The 19,167-nt window shown below is 58.3% G+C and overlaps 1 protein-coding gene across 1 annotated transcript in view; it reads left to right on the top strand.

Moving 5' to 3' along the window:
* Positions 1 to 16,357: 16,357 nt before the first annotated feature.
* RAD9A (RAD9 homolog A (S. pombe)) overlaps positions 16,358 to 19,167 on the top strand; it is a 5,799-nt gene continuing 2,989 nt past the window's right edge. Inside the window, exons 1-5 of the mRNA XM_012665459.1 lie at positions 16,358 to 16,494; positions 16,577 to 16,647; positions 17,095 to 17,226; positions 17,918 to 18,032; positions 18,116 to 18,215. Coding sequence (XP_012520913.1) covers positions 16,461 to 16,494; positions 16,577 to 16,647; positions 17,095 to 17,226; positions 17,918 to 18,032; positions 18,116 to 18,215 — 452 coding nt within the window. The 5' untranslated portion in view covers positions 16,358 to 16,460. The remainder of the gene's footprint in view (positions 16,495 to 16,576; positions 16,648 to 17,094; positions 17,227 to 17,917; positions 18,033 to 18,115; positions 18,216 to 19,167) is intronic.

Genomic DNA, 19,167 nt, shown 5'->3' with positions numbered 1-19,167 from the left:
GTGGGCTTCCTGGAGCCCTCATCCACCCTCCTCTCCAGGCTCATGGTGTGCAGGTGGACCGCGACAGACGTGGGGGCTGTGTCCTTGGCCCCCTCCCCCAGTCCTGGCCCCCAGCCCAGCCCCCACCCCAGCTCTGCCTCTGGCTGCTGCCCGCTGATTGTTTACATCCCGTCTTCTCCTTGTGTTTATAAATCCGGCTAAGCACGTGAGGAGCTAATGAGCACAGCTCACGTTTCCTGCAGCATCCCTCCACCCCCCATCCTGGTCCCCACCCGGGCCAGCTCCTAATTCCATCCAGATCCCTGGGCCCTGGGAACCCAGGCCCCCCTCATGAACACACACACACACTCTTAGCCCACGCAAGCACATGGCCACTCTGACACGGCTGCACAGGCAGGCACACCCGTGTATGCATCTCTGGCCAGCTGTCTCAGTCCCTGGCCTGTATCCCCCAGGCTGACCTCTCCCAGTGAAGGTGGGGGCTCTGTGGTGCAGCTGTGCCAAGATGGTTAGGATAGGTAGGACGAGTCAGCTGGGAGACTCTGCACCTGGGACTGGTGGCTAAGAGCTGTAACCTCTAAATGTTGGAGCCAGGGAGGCATTGCAGGGCCCCAGAGGTAGGGCCAGTGGCCACAGGCTGAGCTAAATATGGGAGCCAGAAGGAAGGGCCCTGCTCTCAGATGTTGGACTAGGACCAACATCTGGGTGACCTTGGAGGGATCTGTTGAGAGGACTTGGGGGGTAGAGTGGGTTAGGGGGTGATGTGTACACTGTGGTGTGAGACTCAGGCATTGTGACTGTAGGAAACTGCCCTAGGGGGTGCCTCCTGACCTGGATTCCCAGGGACAGGCCACAGAAACCCATCTTTCCTCCGTCCTCCAGGCTGGCTGCCCTCCCCTCTCTTCTTCTCTCCCGTCTGCCCTCCTTCATTCCCTTTCCCCCAGACTGCTGAGAAGGGGTTTGGTGAGTGGGGACACATGGGCCTGGAAGTCAGGAGAACTAGTTTTGCCACCACCCCCTCTGGTGACCATAGGCTTACAATGAGGAGGTTGCACTGTGCATGCTAAAGTCCCTCCTCGCTGAAACTTGTGGGGCTCCGTCTCTGCTGTCCTCTCCAGCATTCCCCTCCCTGCCCTTCTCTTCCCTCCTAAAAGACAGAAGAAACTGAGGCCCAGGGAAAGACGCAGAGGGTGGGCCAGCCCCTGCTTGTGAAGTCAGTAACCAAGACAGGAGTTGGGCTTCAGCCGGAGTGAAGGGTTCCTGATTGTGCCACAAGAGGGCCCTGGGTGTGCTCAGGGAGCGCAGGGAGAAGCCAGGGGGCTGCTGTGCAGCCAGCTGGAAGCCAGAGGCAGGGGGAAGAAGTGAAGGAAACAGTCCAGGGCAAGCTGTGGGTGAGCTGGAAAGGGTGTTGTTATCAAGAGGGTGCGGGAGGGGCTGGGAGAGAGTGGGCAGGAGCAGGGTGTGAATAGGCAGGTGGGATTGTGGGGAGGAATGTGAAGTGTCCCTGAGCAAAGTAGTTGGTGTGTAGGGGGTGGTGTGCAGAAGTGTGAACGGGACAGGAGTGTGGGTCTGTGCGTGGAGGGAAGAGGGAGCCATTACACTAGTCAGGAGTGTCACTTCTGGGGCTGCTGGGTGACAGTTGCTACCATCTCTATCTGTTTCCTTCCCTGGTTGCGTGTAACTCCAGGCAGCGAGTGTGTCTGAGCTAGTTGGGGGAGCGCATCTGGGCTGTTAGGGGCATAGGTACCTGTGTCCATGTGAGGGCCGGTGTGTGCTCAGGAGCAGGGCACAGGTCTGTCAGGGTCAGAGAAACCGTGTCTGACAGAGAATGTGTCCGCACCCCCACCCCAGCCTCTCTCCAAGGCTCAGACTGCTCCGCCGTGCCGGCACGGCCAGTTTCCCCCGCCTCTCCTGGAAGCCCCCTCCACCCCACGGCGGAGGGCCAGGCTGGGCCCTGGAGGAAAGTGGGGTCCTCTGAGATTGAGGGTCTGTAGGGAGGGCTCCTGGAGCCCAGTGTGGCGCTGGAAAAGTAAAGTGGGGAGAGCAACGGTGGGGGACTCTGGCGAGGCCCCGGGGACCTGAGGTTGCTTTCGAAGGGCTCGGCCCGGGAACCGTGCGGCTGCAGCAGCAGCTCGATGGCCCTCCCTCCTCGGCGGTGACCTCTCGCTCCCGGACCCCTCCCGGCGGCAGCGCCTTCCCCCTGTGTGGCCCCGGCGCCCCCGGCCCCGCCCCCCGCCCGCTCCCGCCGGGTCGCTCCCTTCCCGGCGGCGGGGGCGGGGTCCGGGGCGCCGGGCTCCCGAGCTCGGCCGCTGCCCTTTCCCGCGCGTCAACTCCCTGCCCTGCCCGCCCACCGTCCCGCGGGCCGCAGGGCTCCCGCCACTCCCGCGGGTGACGGACTTTTTCCTGCCGGTCCGGCCGGGCTGCGCCCGCGTCCCCCCGCCCCCTGCAGTAATCACTCCCAGGCCACGGCGGGCCGGGGGCTAGCTGCCGCCGCCCGCGCGCCCGCCCTACCTGCCGCCGGCTCCGCGGCCGTGGGCAGCATGGAGGGCTCCGGCCGCGCTGCGCGCAGCGAGGAAGCCGCGAGTCCCGCCGCCCGGCCCGTCTGGCCCGGCCCAGCCAGGCTCGACTCTGCCCCCCACGCTCCTCTCCGCTCGCCCGCCCTTCTTCCCTCCCGCCCGCCTTCCCCTCCCTGCGGGCCGGGGAGGGAGCGACGCGGCCCGAGGTGTCGGCCTCCCCGCGCCTCCCGCCGGCCCGGCCTCGGGCTCCCCCGCTGCCTCCCTCCCTCTTCCTCTCCCCGGCCCCCTCCTCCCCTCGCGCGGCATCTCCCTCCCACAGCCTCGCTCCCCGCCTCGCACTCGCTTGCCCCGACTTTTGCGCGGGGCTCTCGGTCTGCGGGTTCCCCGGGACCCCGCCTCGCTGGGGCTCCAGGTTGCCGCCTCCCCAGGTCTGCGAGTCGTCCGGGCTCCCCGCCGCACCCCTGGCCACCTCCTGGCCCCGCCGAACGGACTCCAGGAATGCCGCGTCCCCACCCGGCCCCTCTCGAGAGCGCCCAGCCGTGCCTCCTCCGGCCGCGAGCCCCGGCGCAGGGCTTCCCGGGGGTGTCGGGGGGCAGGACGGGAACCGGATCTCGTGGCTGCTCGGCGGGGGCGGGGGCCGGGGCCTCGGACGCCTGGCTCCTACCTGCTCGGAGGTCCATGGGGCTGGGGGCCGGGCCGGCCGGGCGCGGCTCCTCTCCCGGAGGCTGGCGGAGTGGGAGGGCGAGCCGCGGCTCCGGCGAAGCTTTAATAATCCCATCCGCCAGGCCCACTCGCAGGTTTTTTTCGCTCGGTTTCGGATTTTTTTTTTTTCGGTGTGGGACATTCTGCAAACTTTTTTTTTTTTTCTGACGTGTAAAGCTGTAACCACAAATTGTAGCGGCCCTTCCCGGGGTGGGGGGAGGAGGGGGGAGGAGGGAAGGGAGGGCTTCTGGGGCTCCCTCTCCCTCCCACAACACCGAGGGGGGGTGAGGTGAGGCGAGGCTGCCGTGGTACCACCCTGGGCCTCCTGGGGGAGGGGCGGAGAGGGCATCAGTCCGTCTGCAGACTCCCGAGAGCCAGGACTGTGAGGCGGCCTCTGTGTGGGGTTCTCCCCTGGTGTCGGCCTGGGGACGCCTGTCCCCTGCCCCGTGCGCAGGGTCCCTGCTCTCACCCTACCTCTGCCTCCTCGTCTCTAACCTTCCCCCCACTTCCCCCTAAGTAAATGCAATGACACATTCTCCCAAATGCCAGCGAGCTGGCCTGGAAGCAAGTGATGGTGTTTTTCCTGCTGCCCTTTGTCTGGGCTGACCGCCCCCCTGGCCTATTGTCCCGCCGCTTGTCCCATTTCCAAAAGCTAAAGCTCAGTGAGGCGCCAGGGGCTGGGGCAGGTGACTAACCGGCTCACAATGCCCCCTGGGGGGGCGGGGGAGAAGAGGGCACCACGGGCCCACTGCCCAGCTCATTCTTCTTCCAGTGTCCAGGGAGCATGCACATGGGTGGGGGATTTGTAATTCATTAATCAGCACGAGGCACCGGACCAGTTTCAACACCAGAGGCTTCTCGGGTGACTCAGCGAGAATGCTCCCGATTCAAGGCGATGGACAGACCAGGCATCCCCGTTTGTGAAATGCTTCCCCATAAAGACATTTGGCATTCTCCTTCCTTTGGGGTTTGGGGTTGTTGGTTTTTTCTGGTGGTGAGGTAGGGGTGGTTTGGCTGCGGAGTCCTCCCCTCCTTCCTTCCCTGAGGCCTGGGCTGGGACTTGCTGGGCAGGACACCTAGGAGACCCATAAGCCTAGACCCTCCCTACAGGGTCTCTCTTCCTCCCCCTTTCTCCCTCTTCAAAGGCTGCCAGGGAGAGTGAGCGCAGAGGAAACAGCCCTCGTCCAGGGCTTGTGGACAGCCCCACTTCATGATTTTTCTTGGAGGACAGTCATTTGGTCTCCAAGGCTTGGGTGCTCTATAACCGCACCACCAATTAAATCATTTGGTAATAAGTTGCTTTTGTTGTTGTTGTTGTTGATTTGTTGTTTCAAAGGGGAAGAGGCCCAGTGGTGGGCCAGACCTGGAAGGTGATGCCTCTCTCCGAGTGGCATCAGAGCCTTTGTCCCTCACTGTTGCCCCAGTGCCCCTGGGAAAGGAGGACGCTCTGCTCTGCCAGTCCAGCCACAGCCCCTCTGGCCTGCGGGTCAGAGTAGGCATCGTGGTCATGGCCAGTGCTGGGTTCCCAGGGCAGCTCTTCCCTTTTCTGCGCTGTGAGAACTGAGGTGGGGGGGTGGGGAAGAAGTTTGTTTTCAATTACCTCACTGGAGTGGGACAGACTTTGTTGTTGGGTTGGTTTTTTTTTTTTCCTTCTCTCTCTCTCTCTCTCTCTCTCTCTCCTCCCCCCCCCACCCTTTCTTCCTTTCTTTTTCCTAAACAAGGAGAAAAAGAGCTGGGAAAGGAGAGCTGGCCTGGGGTGCGGGGCAGGGAACCTATGGGACATCGGTAGCTGCTCTGATGAAAACCGCCTTGGAGGGGCCCTTGTGAAAAGTGCTCAGGGCCTCCCTCTTCCCTCCTCACTTCCTCCCTGCCCCCTCCAGCCAGGAACCTGGAGTTTCAATGACATTCTTGGTGGGTGAGCCCAACGATCTTTTGATGCCCACGCCAAGGTCAAGAAGGCAGAGGCCCATGGCTGACCGGCACTGAGGCTGGCTAGGAGGTACCACTAGCAGCTACCCCTTTAGAAGGAGGGAGCCAAGAAGGGAAGGGGAGCAGCTCAGGCCCTTCTCCCTCTGCTCTGCAGCCTTTCGCCTTGTGGAGAGAGGCACAATGTGGTTTGGATTTGGCTGAGCCCCTCAGCACCTTATAAAGCACCTTGCTGAGTCAGGGAGAAAGCAGCCCCATGCGGGGAGAGGAGGAGGGGCCAGGAGACAGGGGAGGGGAGCTGAAGCAGGAGGGTGGGGGTTTCGAGAGAGGAGTGAGAAAAGAGAAGGGACCAGGGAAGGAAAGAGGAGACACAAAGAGGCACATGGGTGGGAGTGAGAAAGAGGGGAGGAGGCAGGAGCTGAGGAGGAAGGGGAGCTGGGTGAGGAAGAGGAAGAGACTGAAGCAGAAGAGGGGAGAGTGAAGAATGCCACCCCGGCAAACATTCACCTGGGGGCTATCTAGAAAGCACTGGTTCGCAGGAACCGAGGGCTGCAGCTCTGAAACAGGGACCCAGGCCAGGTAGGTGTAGGGACAATTGGCTTTACACACAGCCCCCCAGATCCCCAGTTTGTCTTTGATTCTTAACATAGTGACCCCCAAAGCTGGGAAAGTCATGTTCTCCCTCTGCCTCTTGTCTGGACTTGCATACCTGCCCTCTCCCCTCACCTAATGGGGGCCAAACCTCTGCCCTCCCCCACCTTCCACACTGCCAAAGGGAAAATCAACTCCATTTCCAAGCTGCCAGTGCCCCTCTGCCATGTCTGGGCAAAGGCAGCAGGCTAGGAGCTGCCAGTTGGGTTGGGGTGGGGGCTGGAATAATGACTGTGCCTTTATTCTGCCAAAACCCCAAATGAGGGTAGGCTGCTGGACTTCGGGGAAGAAGGAAGAAACAAAGCCAGCGAAGGAGCAGCCCCTCCAGGGTTTCTGTGGGGTGGAGCAGGACAGGTGGCTGCCCTCTGATTTCCATCTGGGCGGCCTCAGAGAGTTCCTGCTCCCCTGTGGCTCTCAGAAACACAATCTGGGATTGCTGGTGGGGAGCACGGAGTTTAGAGGAGACACCTGTCCCCTTAGCTCCAGATGAACATCCTTAGGAAGAGACTCTGTCCCATAGTACATCGTATGTATAGGCAGGCATTTTCTGTCTCTACTAGGTGCTAGGTCCTATAAACCTGAGGTCCCCAACGCTGGGCTGTACCAGTCTGTGGCCTGTTAGGAACTGGGCAGCAAAGCCCTGCCACCCCCTTACCCCTACCATGGAAAAATTGTCTTCTATGAAATTTAGGGATGGGGAGGCACACAGCAGGTGGTGAGTGGGGGCAGGAGAGCCAGCAAAGAAGCACTACCTGTACTCACAGCCGCTCCCCATCGCTGGCGTCACTGCCTGAGCTCCAGCCCCACCCCCCACCCTACCCCCAGTCCCTCCACCCCTGTGGAAAAATTGTCTTCCATGAAACCAGTCCCTGGTGCCAAAAATGCTAGGGACCACTGCTGTAAGGGACAGAGAGGACAAGGAAAACCCACCCCTGCCTTCAAGAATTTCGCAGTCTTGGGACACTCATTAAACCATCTGAGACCAGCTATAGGTGGTAGTAGGTGCATTTAGGGCCAAGGAGAGCATCCAGGAGGAGGGGCGGCTTCAGGGTAGACATGTGGGTGGACTGACCAGGAAGCACAGTGGCAACCACAGGCAAAACACCAAGGTATTGCTGGGCGTAGCTCACAGGGCTCCCTTCAGCAGGCACAGAGTAGGCTAGGAGTCAGGATATCTTGCTTCTAATTGGCCAATGTGGCCTTAGGACAAGGCTGTCACCTCTCTGTGGAATGGGGTATGACTGCCTCTGCCCTTCTCTCCACAGGATGGTGGGAGTATTCAGTGAGCTCATGACGGGGACAATGGTTTGCCACCTTCTCTGGCTTTCCAGACTCCAGGCCTTACCATCTACAGGTGGGTGGCAAGACAGGCCCCAAGAGGTGGCTGGCTGGGGGGCAGAGCTGGCACCAGGTGATGACTGAGCTGCCCTCCAAGAGGTGAGGGTGAGTCGGTGTTGGTTCAGGGACTGGCAAATGTCCCACTCCTCCCTCCCCACAAAACTAACATCCCCAGGGAAAGCTCTCCAGGTGCCTCAATGAACAACTAATGCTACCTGCTGCACAGCTGGAGAATTAGCATCAAAGGGACCCCAGCCCAGGATCCCTAAGCTGGGGGAGCCTCTAGTCTGGTCCCCTCCTGACGGGTGAGCAGAAGGGTGATACTGGAGAAGCCCACAGAGGTCCCCCAGCTGGAAATTAGGGACATACACTAGTTCATTCATTTGTTCACCAAACATTCCCTGAGTACCACCCATGCCAGGTGCTGGGGACACAGAGAGGAACCATAAGGGCCATGGGGTGGAGGGGTGGAGGCTGCCTTGGGTGTGGGCAGGAGAGGCAGATGCCTGCCACAGTGCCCCTCTAGCCTGCTGCCGTGCTGGTGTTTCTCACTGACATTTACTTTGCTTGAATACGGACCATAGTTTAAATGCACTGAGCTCTTCTCACGTCAGGCATGGGCATGTTTCATTTCCTCTTTACTATAACCTCATGAGGTAGGAGCTATCGTTTCCCCATTTATACACGAGGAAATGGCGGCTTGGTAAGATGAAGTCACTTGTCTCGGGTCACAATCCTGTAAGCGGTAGAACCAGGATGGGAACACAGTACTGTCTAACCTCAGTGACCTGCCCTTTTAATGATACCATGCAGGTGCCAGCCTGGAGGCAAGGGAGCAGAGGGGGACTCTTGCGAAGAGAAGAGTCTGGGTGCTGAGGGCAGACTTCAGCACAGCAGCACTTCGCTGAGCCATCTAGCCCCGGGCACAACTGGTCTCTTCAGGACACTAAGATGTTCCTTGGGACATAAAGAGTGTCCTCCAGTACCTGGAGAGCCCTGGTGTGGAGCAGAGGGAGACCTAGGCTGTCCTGCCCACCACCCACCACTGACATGAACTGACAGTGTCCCGCTGGGCTAGGTCCCCTATGTCACCCTCCTAGGGCAGGAGAGGCTAGACCCCAAGAGCACTGGAGGGCTCAGCTAGAATTCTGGATTCCATTAGCAGGGAGTTTGGAATCATGGAATGGGCTTTAAACTGGGAGTTAGATGGCCACCCACTAACAGAGCCAGGGTGAGGACTTCCCTTTGCTTCCTGGGGCTGCTGCTCAGTGGCTGGCAAAGCGAGGCCTGAGTAGCTCAGTACCCTGGGACTCGCATCCCTCGAGCAGCCTCCTCCCCGCCGCCCTGTGTGGTGTGTGCTCCCTGCAGTGCGTGTGCAGGTGTGGTGTGTGCTCCCTGCAGTGCGTGTGCAGGGGCCGCAGGGGCCACGGGGTGGGGGCGGGGAAGGACAGACAGCAGTGTGTCTGGGTGTGTGTGGGGTGGGTGTGTGAATACGCACTTTCCCTTTCTTTCCAGTGGACAAGAGCCCAGAGGGCCTTGCCTCACCCTGAGCTGGCTGTGATGTCAGCGGAAACCCTGGGGCAGAGGGCCTCTTACCTCAGCAATGGCCCGATCCCGCCCTAGGTCCCCCATCCACACCTGACCCAGCTCAGGCCTCCCAAAGAACACGCCCCCCGCCCCCGCTTCCCTATGAAGCCAAAGAGAAGCTGAGAGGACCAGGGCCTGCTGCCCGCCTGCCTCTCCCCTGCCCTGCCTGGGCTCTGTCTCCCTGTGTGCCAGGATGTCTGGGCGATGGGTGTGTGAAGAGGGCAGGGGCGGAAGGGATACCCCCAGGTGCTTGACTCCTCCCTTGCCTGCCAGGAGCTTCCCGCCGCGTTCTCCCGGGATGTTCCGTTGCCCTGGCCAACCCATGCCGCAGGCTCTGTGACTCTGTCTCCCCTGGCAGAGGAGTGGGGTTACCTCTCCCTGGGCTGGAAGATCCTTATCCTGCCCTGCTGAGTCACTGCCGGCTCCTCCTGCTCCCTCCCTCCTCCAGGGTTCTCACAGCTTTCTCCAGACTGTCTGTTCTACCCCAGGTCAGAGGACAGACCCCATCTCCCCAGGGGCCATCCCCCCATGATGCAGTGATGCAGAGTCCCACCTCACGGGCCTGCCATTCCAGCACTGTTGGAAGAGTGCCTGCCCACCTCTACCAGCTGCGTGACCTTGGCCGAGTCACTTAACCCCTCTACACCTTGGTTTTCTCCCCTATAAAACCGGGTGATACTAGTACCTTCCTCAGAATAAGGGACAACCGAGTGGATATAGGTCAGATCACCAGCACTTAGAAGCAATCAGCAGCGTTCAGTGTCCTTGCTGGCTGCCCCTTGTGCCAGCCTAGCCCTTTGTCTTTGCTGATGACGGCCCCTCTGCTAGAATGCACCTGTCCCCGGCAAGTCCCGGCGGCTGCGCATCTAAGCCTTCTCCATTATTTCATCCTCGCCTCTTCCTCAGCCTGTCCCCGTTGCCCCATCTGCCTCCCCACCACAGGGCACAGCCACGTGGCTCTGGGGCCCTGCCACGCTCTACCTTGCGTTATAAGCGCAATCTCAGGATATGTGCCCTCTCCCCTCACAATAAACAACTCCTGAGGATTTGACCTATATCCCAGACAGCATTCTCGTAGCACTGAAGAAGGGCTGGAGGAGGAGAGAGTGGAATCTCAGGGGACAGCGGACTCAGAGCCAACCGATCGTGTGCCAGCCCCATGCTAGGCCTTCAGGGTGTCCAGAAGACATGGGTGGCCGGGGTCTGTGAAGAGCTCACCCACTGCCCAGCACCCACAGGCGTCTTTCCAAGGTCTACCCTGTGGTCCTTAATTTCGGTTTCAGCCTTTGATGCTTGTAAAATGTGTCCAATGAAACAGGAACTTAAGAAGGTGTACAAAGAGCTATAGTGCAGAGAAGAAAGAGGTCAGAGGACGGAGGAGATGTTAGGAAAGATGTCACAGAGGGGGCAGGGAGAATTCAAGTGGCAAAAAGAGGGCCACACCTGGCCTGGAACCAGTCCAGGGGCTGAGGAGGAGCTGGCATTCAGACCTCTGGGGTCCAATCACCTCCCAAAGCCTCCTGAAGCCCCTACTATATATACTACATATGCCTTGATGAACAGTGTGGACCTACAGAGACACACAGCTTGCCTGCCAGGGGCTTGTGGTCTGGTGACTTCAATACCCACCAGAGATGTGGGCAGCCTGCCAGGAGGCTCAGCGCAAACCAGGGCACTGAGGCAGGTTGCCTCCAGCCTCTAGCTCCGCAGGGAACCCGGAATGATCCCTGGATTCTCTAGCACCAGAAAGCCCAGCCCTAGCACTCACGAGATGGCCTCTCAGCCTCACCAGGCCTCCAGCGCGGAGGTGAGACTGCGGTGAGCCAATGCGGCGAAAGGGCTCTGTGTGCTGTCGAGCTCCAAGGAAACTGAAGAGACTTCTGTCTCCCCACCCGTGTAGGATATAGCTGCTGTTTATTGAACACTTACTAATTGCCTGGCACTGCAATGAAACACTTAAATACAGCACACAGATAGTCTCACGTAGTCCTGAAAGCAGGGTGCTGTTGAACTTGTCATTGCACCATGGGGAAACTGAGGCACAGAGTTACATAACTTGCCCAGCGTCACACGCAGCCTGGCTCCAGAGCCACCCTGCTCTTAATTAGTAGCCCCCTCGGCACCCTGCGCCTAGTTAGTTCCCTGAAATCTCCTCCCCAACCGCATCTCCCCTGTAGTAAGCCCATCTCAGCCAAGGAGACTGTCTTCCCCGCCCCTTCCCCGCATGAGTGCCTACACAACGTGGGCACGAAGCTGGCACCCACAGAGGCTTGCCTGACCCTGCCCAAGGCCGATCAACCTGGCATCTGCTCTGGGAACTGAGACAGGATGCGGTGTCTGTCTCCCTCTGCTGGTCCCTGAGGGGACAGCCCAGCCAGGATGCTTTCCCCAAAGCTGGTGGTGCCCTCTCTCCCTCAGACAGTGAATGGGGGTGTGGGAGAGGGGGAGGAAAGGGCCCAGGACTCAGGCCAGGCTCCAGCTTACAGGGACACAGCATTGCCTCCTGAAGTCCATGCAGCCTGTGGCCTGCCTCCAACAGGGGCGCAAAAGGGTCGTTTAGGGAGGCCAGGTCACATCCCTGATGCCTTCCCGGTGCGGGGGGGACAATAGGCTCCAAACAGCCTCTTTTCCCTTCTAACCCATGAATGGGGCTGTCATCTGTGGATTTATCTAAACCTTTTGTGAAGCTATTTATATTTCCAGCCAAGACCACATCTTGGGGTAATGAGTTCCATCGGCATCCTCCCCTGCTGGGTGAAGCACACTGCCTTTGATTTGTCCTAAACTTACCTCACTTGCGCTCCAAGGGGGCCCTGTAACTCCAGAATGCCAGGTTTTGGTGAACAAGCCTGAGCTTCCCCCTTCCCATCCCCACTGTGGGTTTAAAAATTTCCATCCCATCTCCCTTCCACCTCCAGCCCTACAGACGTAGAAACCCTGACCCCTGGTTTGCGCACAGCGCCTGGCAGGGTGGGCACGTCCACTATTGCACGCTGGCGCCCAGCAGCTTGCAAGGACCCACATTCTTCTTGGGAGGCGGAGGACACTGAGGGCCCAGAGTCGTGGGGCCAGCACGTGGCACAGCTGGAAGCAGCAGCAGCCTTCCTCCTGAGCCTCTTCCCCCTGGTTTGACTCTTCCGCCCCTACCCAAGAGGCCTCAGAAAATTTCTTAGTGTCTGGACTCCAGACCTATTCTCTGTGATACTTCTTTGAGGAGACTTGCCTCCTGGGTTCCTGGTGTGGATTCGCCCTGGCTTGCTCTAGGGCGGTGACTTGTGCCCAGTTCTGACCCTATGATACTGTGAGGATACACACCAGAGAGGGAGGTGGCAGAACACAGCAATCGTAAGAATAGCAACGCTAACAGCAGATTCTAAGAGCTTCATAAACATTAACTAAATCGATCCCCACAACAGCCCTTTGAGGTAGAGACTGTTGTTACCCCCAGTTTACAGATTAGGGAACTGAGGCTTGGAGAACATAAGCAACTTGTCCATTTTCACATGACTTGTTAAGTGATAGAACCAGGATTCAGCTGTAGGCAGTCTGGCACCTAGAACCACATTCTCAAGCTCAACAGACGATCCTGGATTCAAGTCTTGTGACCTCTCTGAATCCTCTACTCTTCAGTCATTCAACACAGACTTATTGAACCACTACTATGTGCCAAACATTGTCCTGACTGCTGGGAGAAATGCCAGCGAATGAGAAAGGCATGGGCAGAGCTTGGAAGGGGGCTGGCGACACCTGGCATGCCACAAACCCATCACAAGCAGGCCAAGTGGCGCTCCACCAACCAGCTTAGCGCCGCAGCAACTCAGAGCTGCCGTGCCCGCTTGGTTAGCCCAGAGCGACCACACAGTGCCACTTTCTGCCTGTGCACAGACTAGACCCACACAGACCAGAGTGAACTCCCAAGCCCTAAACTCTTCTGCCCTTCTGCCTATTGGTTACCCCAATCTGGCAAAACGCCAACTATGAGTCATCCTGCCTTTGCTCTTGTGTCTATAAGGAGGGCTGCAGGGGACATCCTGTGGCAGGAGAGAGCAGTGCCTGGCAAATCATCCTCACCAGTGACTTCTCAGTGAATGTGCTTTTTTGGTCAACTGGTTCCCCATGCCTCACCTCCCTCAGACTGTTCCTTCTTCCAGGAAGCCCTCCCTGATACCCAGGACCAGATGTGCCCAGTGACATGCTCTCATAGCCCATGTCACCATCATTCCTGTCCCTTTTCAAAGGTGTAATTTCACATTTACTTTGGTGATTCTTTGATTGATGTCAGTTTTCCCCCACTAGATTGTAGCGCTCCCCGGCTCAGGAACCTTGACTTGGCCCAAATTTCTGCTCAGAGCTTTGGCATTGCCCACTCCCTCTGCTTGGAGTGCTTGTCCCCAGATATCCGCAGGGCTCACTCCCTCACCTCCTTCAGGTCTTTGCTCAAATAGCCACTTCCCAGTGAAGCCAACCTGGCCAGGCTATTTAGCACTGAAGCTCTTCTCTCCTGACACCCCCCTCCTGATAGCCCCCCACCAGGGCTTTCTTCTTCTCTGCAACAGTCACCACCCGCTAGCATACGATGTGACTGACTTGTTTATTTTGTTCTTTGTCTCTCTACACCAGGGCGGAAGCCCCACGAGAGCAGGGATTTTTGTCCTGTGGAAAAGTGCACCCAAAATATGTTGAATGAATGAATCACTGAGCACCGAGGTCTCAAGCTTTGGACTTCCTGCCACTTCCCACCTAACCAGCTGGGTGAGAAGTGGTAGCTGAAGAGAAGAAATTTCCCAACAGAATTTCCCTGCTTCCATTCCGTATCTGCTACACTCCCCACATACGCACACTAACACATACTTGCATGCCTACCTCCTCACGGAAGGCCACCTCTACTGCGGGGTATGGTAGAAATTCGGGGTTTGAAAGAATCCTGAGAGCATCTCACCCAACGCCTTCATTTTATTGAGGAAGAAACAGGCCCAGAGAGGAGCCTTGACTTGCTTGAAGCCATTTATGAGTAGGGCTCGAGCTATGCCCAGGTCTCCAAATTCTCTTTGGGTCCCTATACCCACCCCTCACCCAACACAAAGGGTTCCTGACAGCTCCGAGCTCCTTATTCCCCTCTGGACCAGAAGTGCACTAGTGATGTGCGAGCTGCAAGCCTGGGGAAGCTTCTTGGCCTCGGATTGGAAAGCTCCCTCCAGCCCCACAGCCCAGGGGGCAGGGAGAGGGCAAGCAGGACAGCCAACTGATTATAGCTTCTCTCCCCAGCTGCAGGCAGATGAAGGGGACAGGGAAGCTGCAGGGCCCCTTCAGGATCCCAGCACGTCATGGTTGGAAGGGACCTCAGTGTGCTCCCTCCGTGCGCCCCTCCATCACATCGCACAGATGAAGAAACAGCTCCAGCCAGGGCGGGACTGGGACAACATCACACAGCAAGTCGGTGTTGAGTCCCAGACATGAAACCCAGGTCTCCTGACTCCTAGCTCTAGGCCATTTTCTGGTTTCTAAGCCCTTCAGAAGGTTCAGATGATTTCTGACTTTTGGCAAGGGGACAGGAGGGTGACTGAAGAAAGACTCACGAAGCGGCCCAAGGAGATTCCGTCTCCCTTCCTCCCTGCCTAAAAAGGACCTCAAGGCCATAGGACCCTGTAGCCCCATAGGAGTCAGGGGCAGAAACATGTGAATCTTCGCAGCCTTCTCCTCCGTTGCCTTCTAGGGAGCTTTGCTTCTGTCTCCTGTCCCAGCTGGACTGCTCAGGTAATGCGTGTGGGGCAGAGGTGGAGAAGCTGCGAAGGCTTTGCTGATTTCCATGGTTGGGGGGAGATCAAAGGCAAGCAAACACATGCATGAGGTAATGCAGAGTTGTGGTAAGTGCTGCTGCTGAAACAGGGCAAGGGCCCAGCCAGCTAACCCGGGCCTAGCTGAGAAGGGGCAACTGCAGCTGAGCCCCGAGGAAGAGAAGAGCCACCATGTGAGAAGTGGGAAGACCATGCCAAGTGGTGGGAACAACATGTGCAAAGATGCCCAGATGGGAGAGGAAGTGGTAGGTACAACAGGTGATCAGGGGAGGAGATGGGTGCAGCGGGCTCCTACAGGTTCAGGGTAGAGTTTGGATTTTATGGCAACCACTGGAGCATGTAAACAAGGGGGAGGCATGACACAATCGACATTTTAGTAATTTTGCTGCTGTTTGGAGAGTAGACAGGAGGGGACAGGGTGGAGGCAGGAGACCACTGAGAGCTGTTACAGTCATCCAGGTGAGAGGATTTTGGCCCAAGCCAGATGGTGGCCATGGAGGCGGGAGGTGAGGGTGAAGTGGCCTTCTCTTTTGGAGGCAGAGCAGTCAGGATCTGCTGAAGGACTGTATCAGGGTTGGGGTTGAGGATGAGTCCCAGTTTGCTGAGCTGACTGCCTAGGCAGAGGTGGTCCCATTCACGCTGATCCCCCTGAAGAGGAAAGGGAAGAACAGCCACCTCCCCAGAGGTGTAGGGAAGAGGCAAAGGCTGGTGACAGAAGGGAGCTGAGGGGAGTAAGAAAAAGAAAGTGTATGCATGCATCAAAATTATCACATGTACCCCATCAATATGTACAATTATGATGCATCAATCTTTTTTTAAAATGAGGCTGGAGGGCAAGGGGCTCCGGGACAAATGTGTCCTCTGCTCTGCTGAGAGGACGGTGGGGGGGCGGGGGGGACGCACGGACCAGCCCTCCAGGAACGACGGATGCCCAGGGCCCTTCAGAGAACCACAGAGCCTCGGTACTGTTGGGAGCGAGGGATCAGGGAGTCTTTCCACTTTACACACGCGGGACTGAGGCCCAGGGCAAGGGGAAAATCCAGCTCCGGAACCCCTGTCTTTCACACAGTCTGGGGTCTTATAAAAATGCGCATAACCACGATCTACCCTCCTAAAACGTTTCCAGCGCTTCCTAGCAGTGTCCCTCATCATCTGGCAGCCCCCCTCCACTCCCCAGGGGCGCAGAGCCCACGCACCGCTGAGCCTTTACTCTTGCTCTTCCTTCTGCCTTCTACCCCTTTCTGCCCGAAGAATCTTTTGTTCTTCCTTCAAGGATCAATGAAGAGAACCAATAAAGGACCCTCAGAGCCAGAACGAACAGCCACCTTCCACCCTTGGCTCCTGCCGCAAGTTGCTTTGACCTCTTTTTACAGCTGGTGACTGCTGCTTGTGTCCGAGTCCCCGTCACAGACTGGGTGCGGACGGTGTTGCTTCAACCCTGTATTCCCCTACAGACGTCCAGGAAACGTGCACTAAGTTAGTGACCAGGAGGGCCTGCCCCTACATCTCCGAGTCCGAGCCCAGGGCTCGGTCCACTGCACCAGGCACCTCGAGCCCTGGAGCGGCGTCCTCTCTGCCCTTCGCGTTCCGGTGCGCAGCCCGCCGTGCGCCCCGCCGAGCGGCCCGGCACCCCGGGAGCGCGGAAGGGTCAGGGCAGGCCTGGAGAGCCAGAAGCAGACCGCAAGGGCGCCGAGTCATGTGACAGGGGCCCACCCCCGGAAACGGACTCCGTCACATGACAGCGGGGCCTGTGAGCGTTTTTCTCACGTGACGGAGGCGCCGGTGTGTGGACCAATACACAGGCGGGGGCGGGGCGGCCAGAGGCTGTGCGCGCGACGGGAACCCGGGTCCCGGTACCGCTGAGACCCGGTGGGGCTACTTGTCGCCGGCAGCCACCTGCCTCAGCCCGGTCACTGGCTAGGCCCGGGTTCGGAGCTGGGCCAGCATGAAGTGCCTGGTCATGGGCGGCAACGTGAAGGGTGAGTTTGGGTCGGCCTGGCGGCGGGGACACGTGAGCCGGCCCGAGGCGCCAGCCTGACCCCTTTTCTGCTCTCCCCGCAGTGCTCGGCAAGGCCGTCCACTCCCTGTCCCGTATCGGGGACGAGCTCTACCTGGAACCCTTGGAAGACGGGGTGAGGGGCTGGGGTATGAGGGCTGGGATGCCAACCGGGAGCGGGTAACCTGGACTCAAGTCTCGCTTCCAGCAGGCAGTGTGACTGTGGGCAGGTTTGTCTGCCGACTTGCAGTTTCCTGTCCAGTTGTGGGCATCGGCTTGGGCCCTGTGATCTTCCCAGGCCGGTGTGTGAATTGAAGGCAGCAGGGGTGGCGTGGACTTAGAGATAACTAGGGGCAAGGGCAGGGGGTGCGGCCCCTCGACCGTGGGAGCAGTGCTGAGGCTGACTCTGCAGAATTCATGAGGAGATAGTAGCAGACTCCTACGAGGGAGGGTTTCAACAGGTGTTGGTGGAGGGGGAGGACGTTAGGGCAAGTGTGCGAGCAAAATACAGGCTGCAGGGCTGGGCCTGTCGCTGCCCCCAGACCACATACTTCTCCCTGCTTTTGTGCTTTTCGTGGCCCAGCTCTCCCTCCGGACTGTGAACTCCTCCCGCTCTGCCTATGCCTGCTTCGTCTTTGCCCCGCTCTTCTTCCAGCAGTACCAGGCTACCACCACCTCCGGTCAGGACCCGCTGCGCTGTAAGATCTTGATGAAGGTGAGACCCTTCCCTCAGCAGTGGCACTGGCCCAACACAGGAACCTCCACCAGCTGTGCCTCGGCTCTGGGGCATGCAGCAGATGCTAATGGGGGAGAGAGACATGTGCAGGAGCAATCCCATGCAAAATGCAGTGAGGGTCTGGGCACAGTGGCTCACGCCTATAATCCCAGCACTTTGGGAGGGAGAAGGATTCATTGAGGCCAGGAGTTTGAGACCAGCCTGAGGAACATAGCAAGACCCTGTCTCTACAAAAAGTAAAAAATTAGCCAGGCATGGTGCATGCATCTGTAGTTCTAGCACCTTGGGAGGCTGAGGGAGGAGGATCGCTTGAGCCCAGGAGTTTGAGGTTGCAGTGAACTATGATGACACCACTTTACTCTAGCTCGGGCAACAGAGTGAGACCTTGTCTCAGAAAAAATAAAATAAAATGCACTGTGGGGCATAGTAAAGACATCCAAAGAGGGGACCTGAGAGGGTGGGGACATTCAGGTTGTCAAAAAAGGTAAGCAGTCTTTTAAGGCATTTCAGGCAGAGGGAACAGCATGAACAAGGCCGGGAAGTATGCAAATGTCCCATATGTCACGGAAGCCCCCTTCTTAGTGTTACATGATGGGCTGGGGCCTACACTGAATGTGAGAGCTGGCTGGTGGAGGCGCAGTGCTGGGCTGATATGTCTTCCCCCGCTCAGTCCTTCCTGTCCGTCTTCCGCTCGCTGGCAATGCTGGAGAAGACTGTGGAAAAATGCTGCATTTCTTTGAATGGCAGGAGCAGCCGCCTGGTGGTCCAGCTGCACTGCAAGTATGGTGAGTGGGCAGCTTGTCAGCTAGAGGGTCCCTGAGCAGGGGGAGATCGTTGAGGCCCACTGAGACCCTGTCTGCCCATCCAGGGGTGAGGAAGACTCACAACCTGTCCTTCCAGGACTGCGAGTCCCTGCAGGCCGTCTTTGACCCAGCCTCGTGCCCCCACATGCTTCGCGCCCCAGCACGGTGAGCACACCCCAGGGACAAGCTCAGCCCTAGGTCTCTCTCTTCCTTATTTGGGGCCTCAAGGGCCAATTTAAGAAGGCACCTCCTCCATTTTTGCCACAGAGTTTCTGTGAACCTCAAAGACATCATACAGCCCAGTGTGTGCTTAGGTCCTTGTTTGGCTCTTTAGTGGCAGAGGCTGGCGTGGATGAGGGGCAGGTGCCCTCTTGTTCCATTCTACTTGTTGTCTTTACAACCCTGTAATCTCCATCCCAAAGTCTGGCTGGCTGTCTGGCCGATCATACCCACTTTAATTCCTCTTCTAGAGAGCACATCCCTGACCTGCCATCAGATTTCTTATGTGGCCTGAGTAACCTTGAAGTTCTGTCCTTAACCTTGTGGCTCAAAGTTCAAAATCCAGCCTGGTCATCCTTCTAGAGGTGTTCCCCATCCAAGGGCAGCCTCTCTTCCTAACTGCCTGGGATCTAGCTTTGAGGAGTCCCCAGGCCAGGGCGGGAGGCTGGGTGGGCGTGTCATGCACCAGGAAGGCTGCTGAACACTCAGCCGTGGGGGTGGACACTGGGCAGTCAGAGCACAAGGGCTGTCCGGGGCCAGGGAATTGGGGACTCCAGTGGAAGCAGAGGCCCCTGGCGAGGACCAGCTCAGAGAAGAGTGGGCTCTCCCCTGCCCCGTGCTGGATACTGCATTCAGGTAGCCTGAGGTCCCGTTCATTTCTCATGGTGACTGAAGGTCCCTTTGGGTCCTGACATCTGTTTCCCCAGGTTCTGTTGAGCTAACGCTGCTCAGGACTCTCTTGTGAAAGAGGGGAGGCTATCACCTTGGTCTGCACTGTTTTTTCTCTCTTTTTTTTTTTTTGAGACAGGGTCTCTATTGCCCGGGCTAGAGTGAGTGCCGTGGTGTCAGCCTAGCTCACAGCAACCTCAAACTCCTGGGCTCAAGGATCCTCCTGCCT

Source organism: Propithecus coquereli, unplaced genomic scaffold, assembly GCF_000956105.1.
Source record: "Propithecus coquereli isolate 6110/MARCELLA unplaced genomic scaffold, Pcoq_1.0 Scaffold120, whole genome shotgun sequence".
Lineage (NCBI taxonomy): Eukaryota > Metazoa > Chordata > Mammalia > Primates > Indriidae > Propithecus > Propithecus coquereli.
The sequence above is the reverse complement of the archived record's forward strand: the minus strand, read 5'-3'. Positions and strand labels throughout refer to the sequence as shown.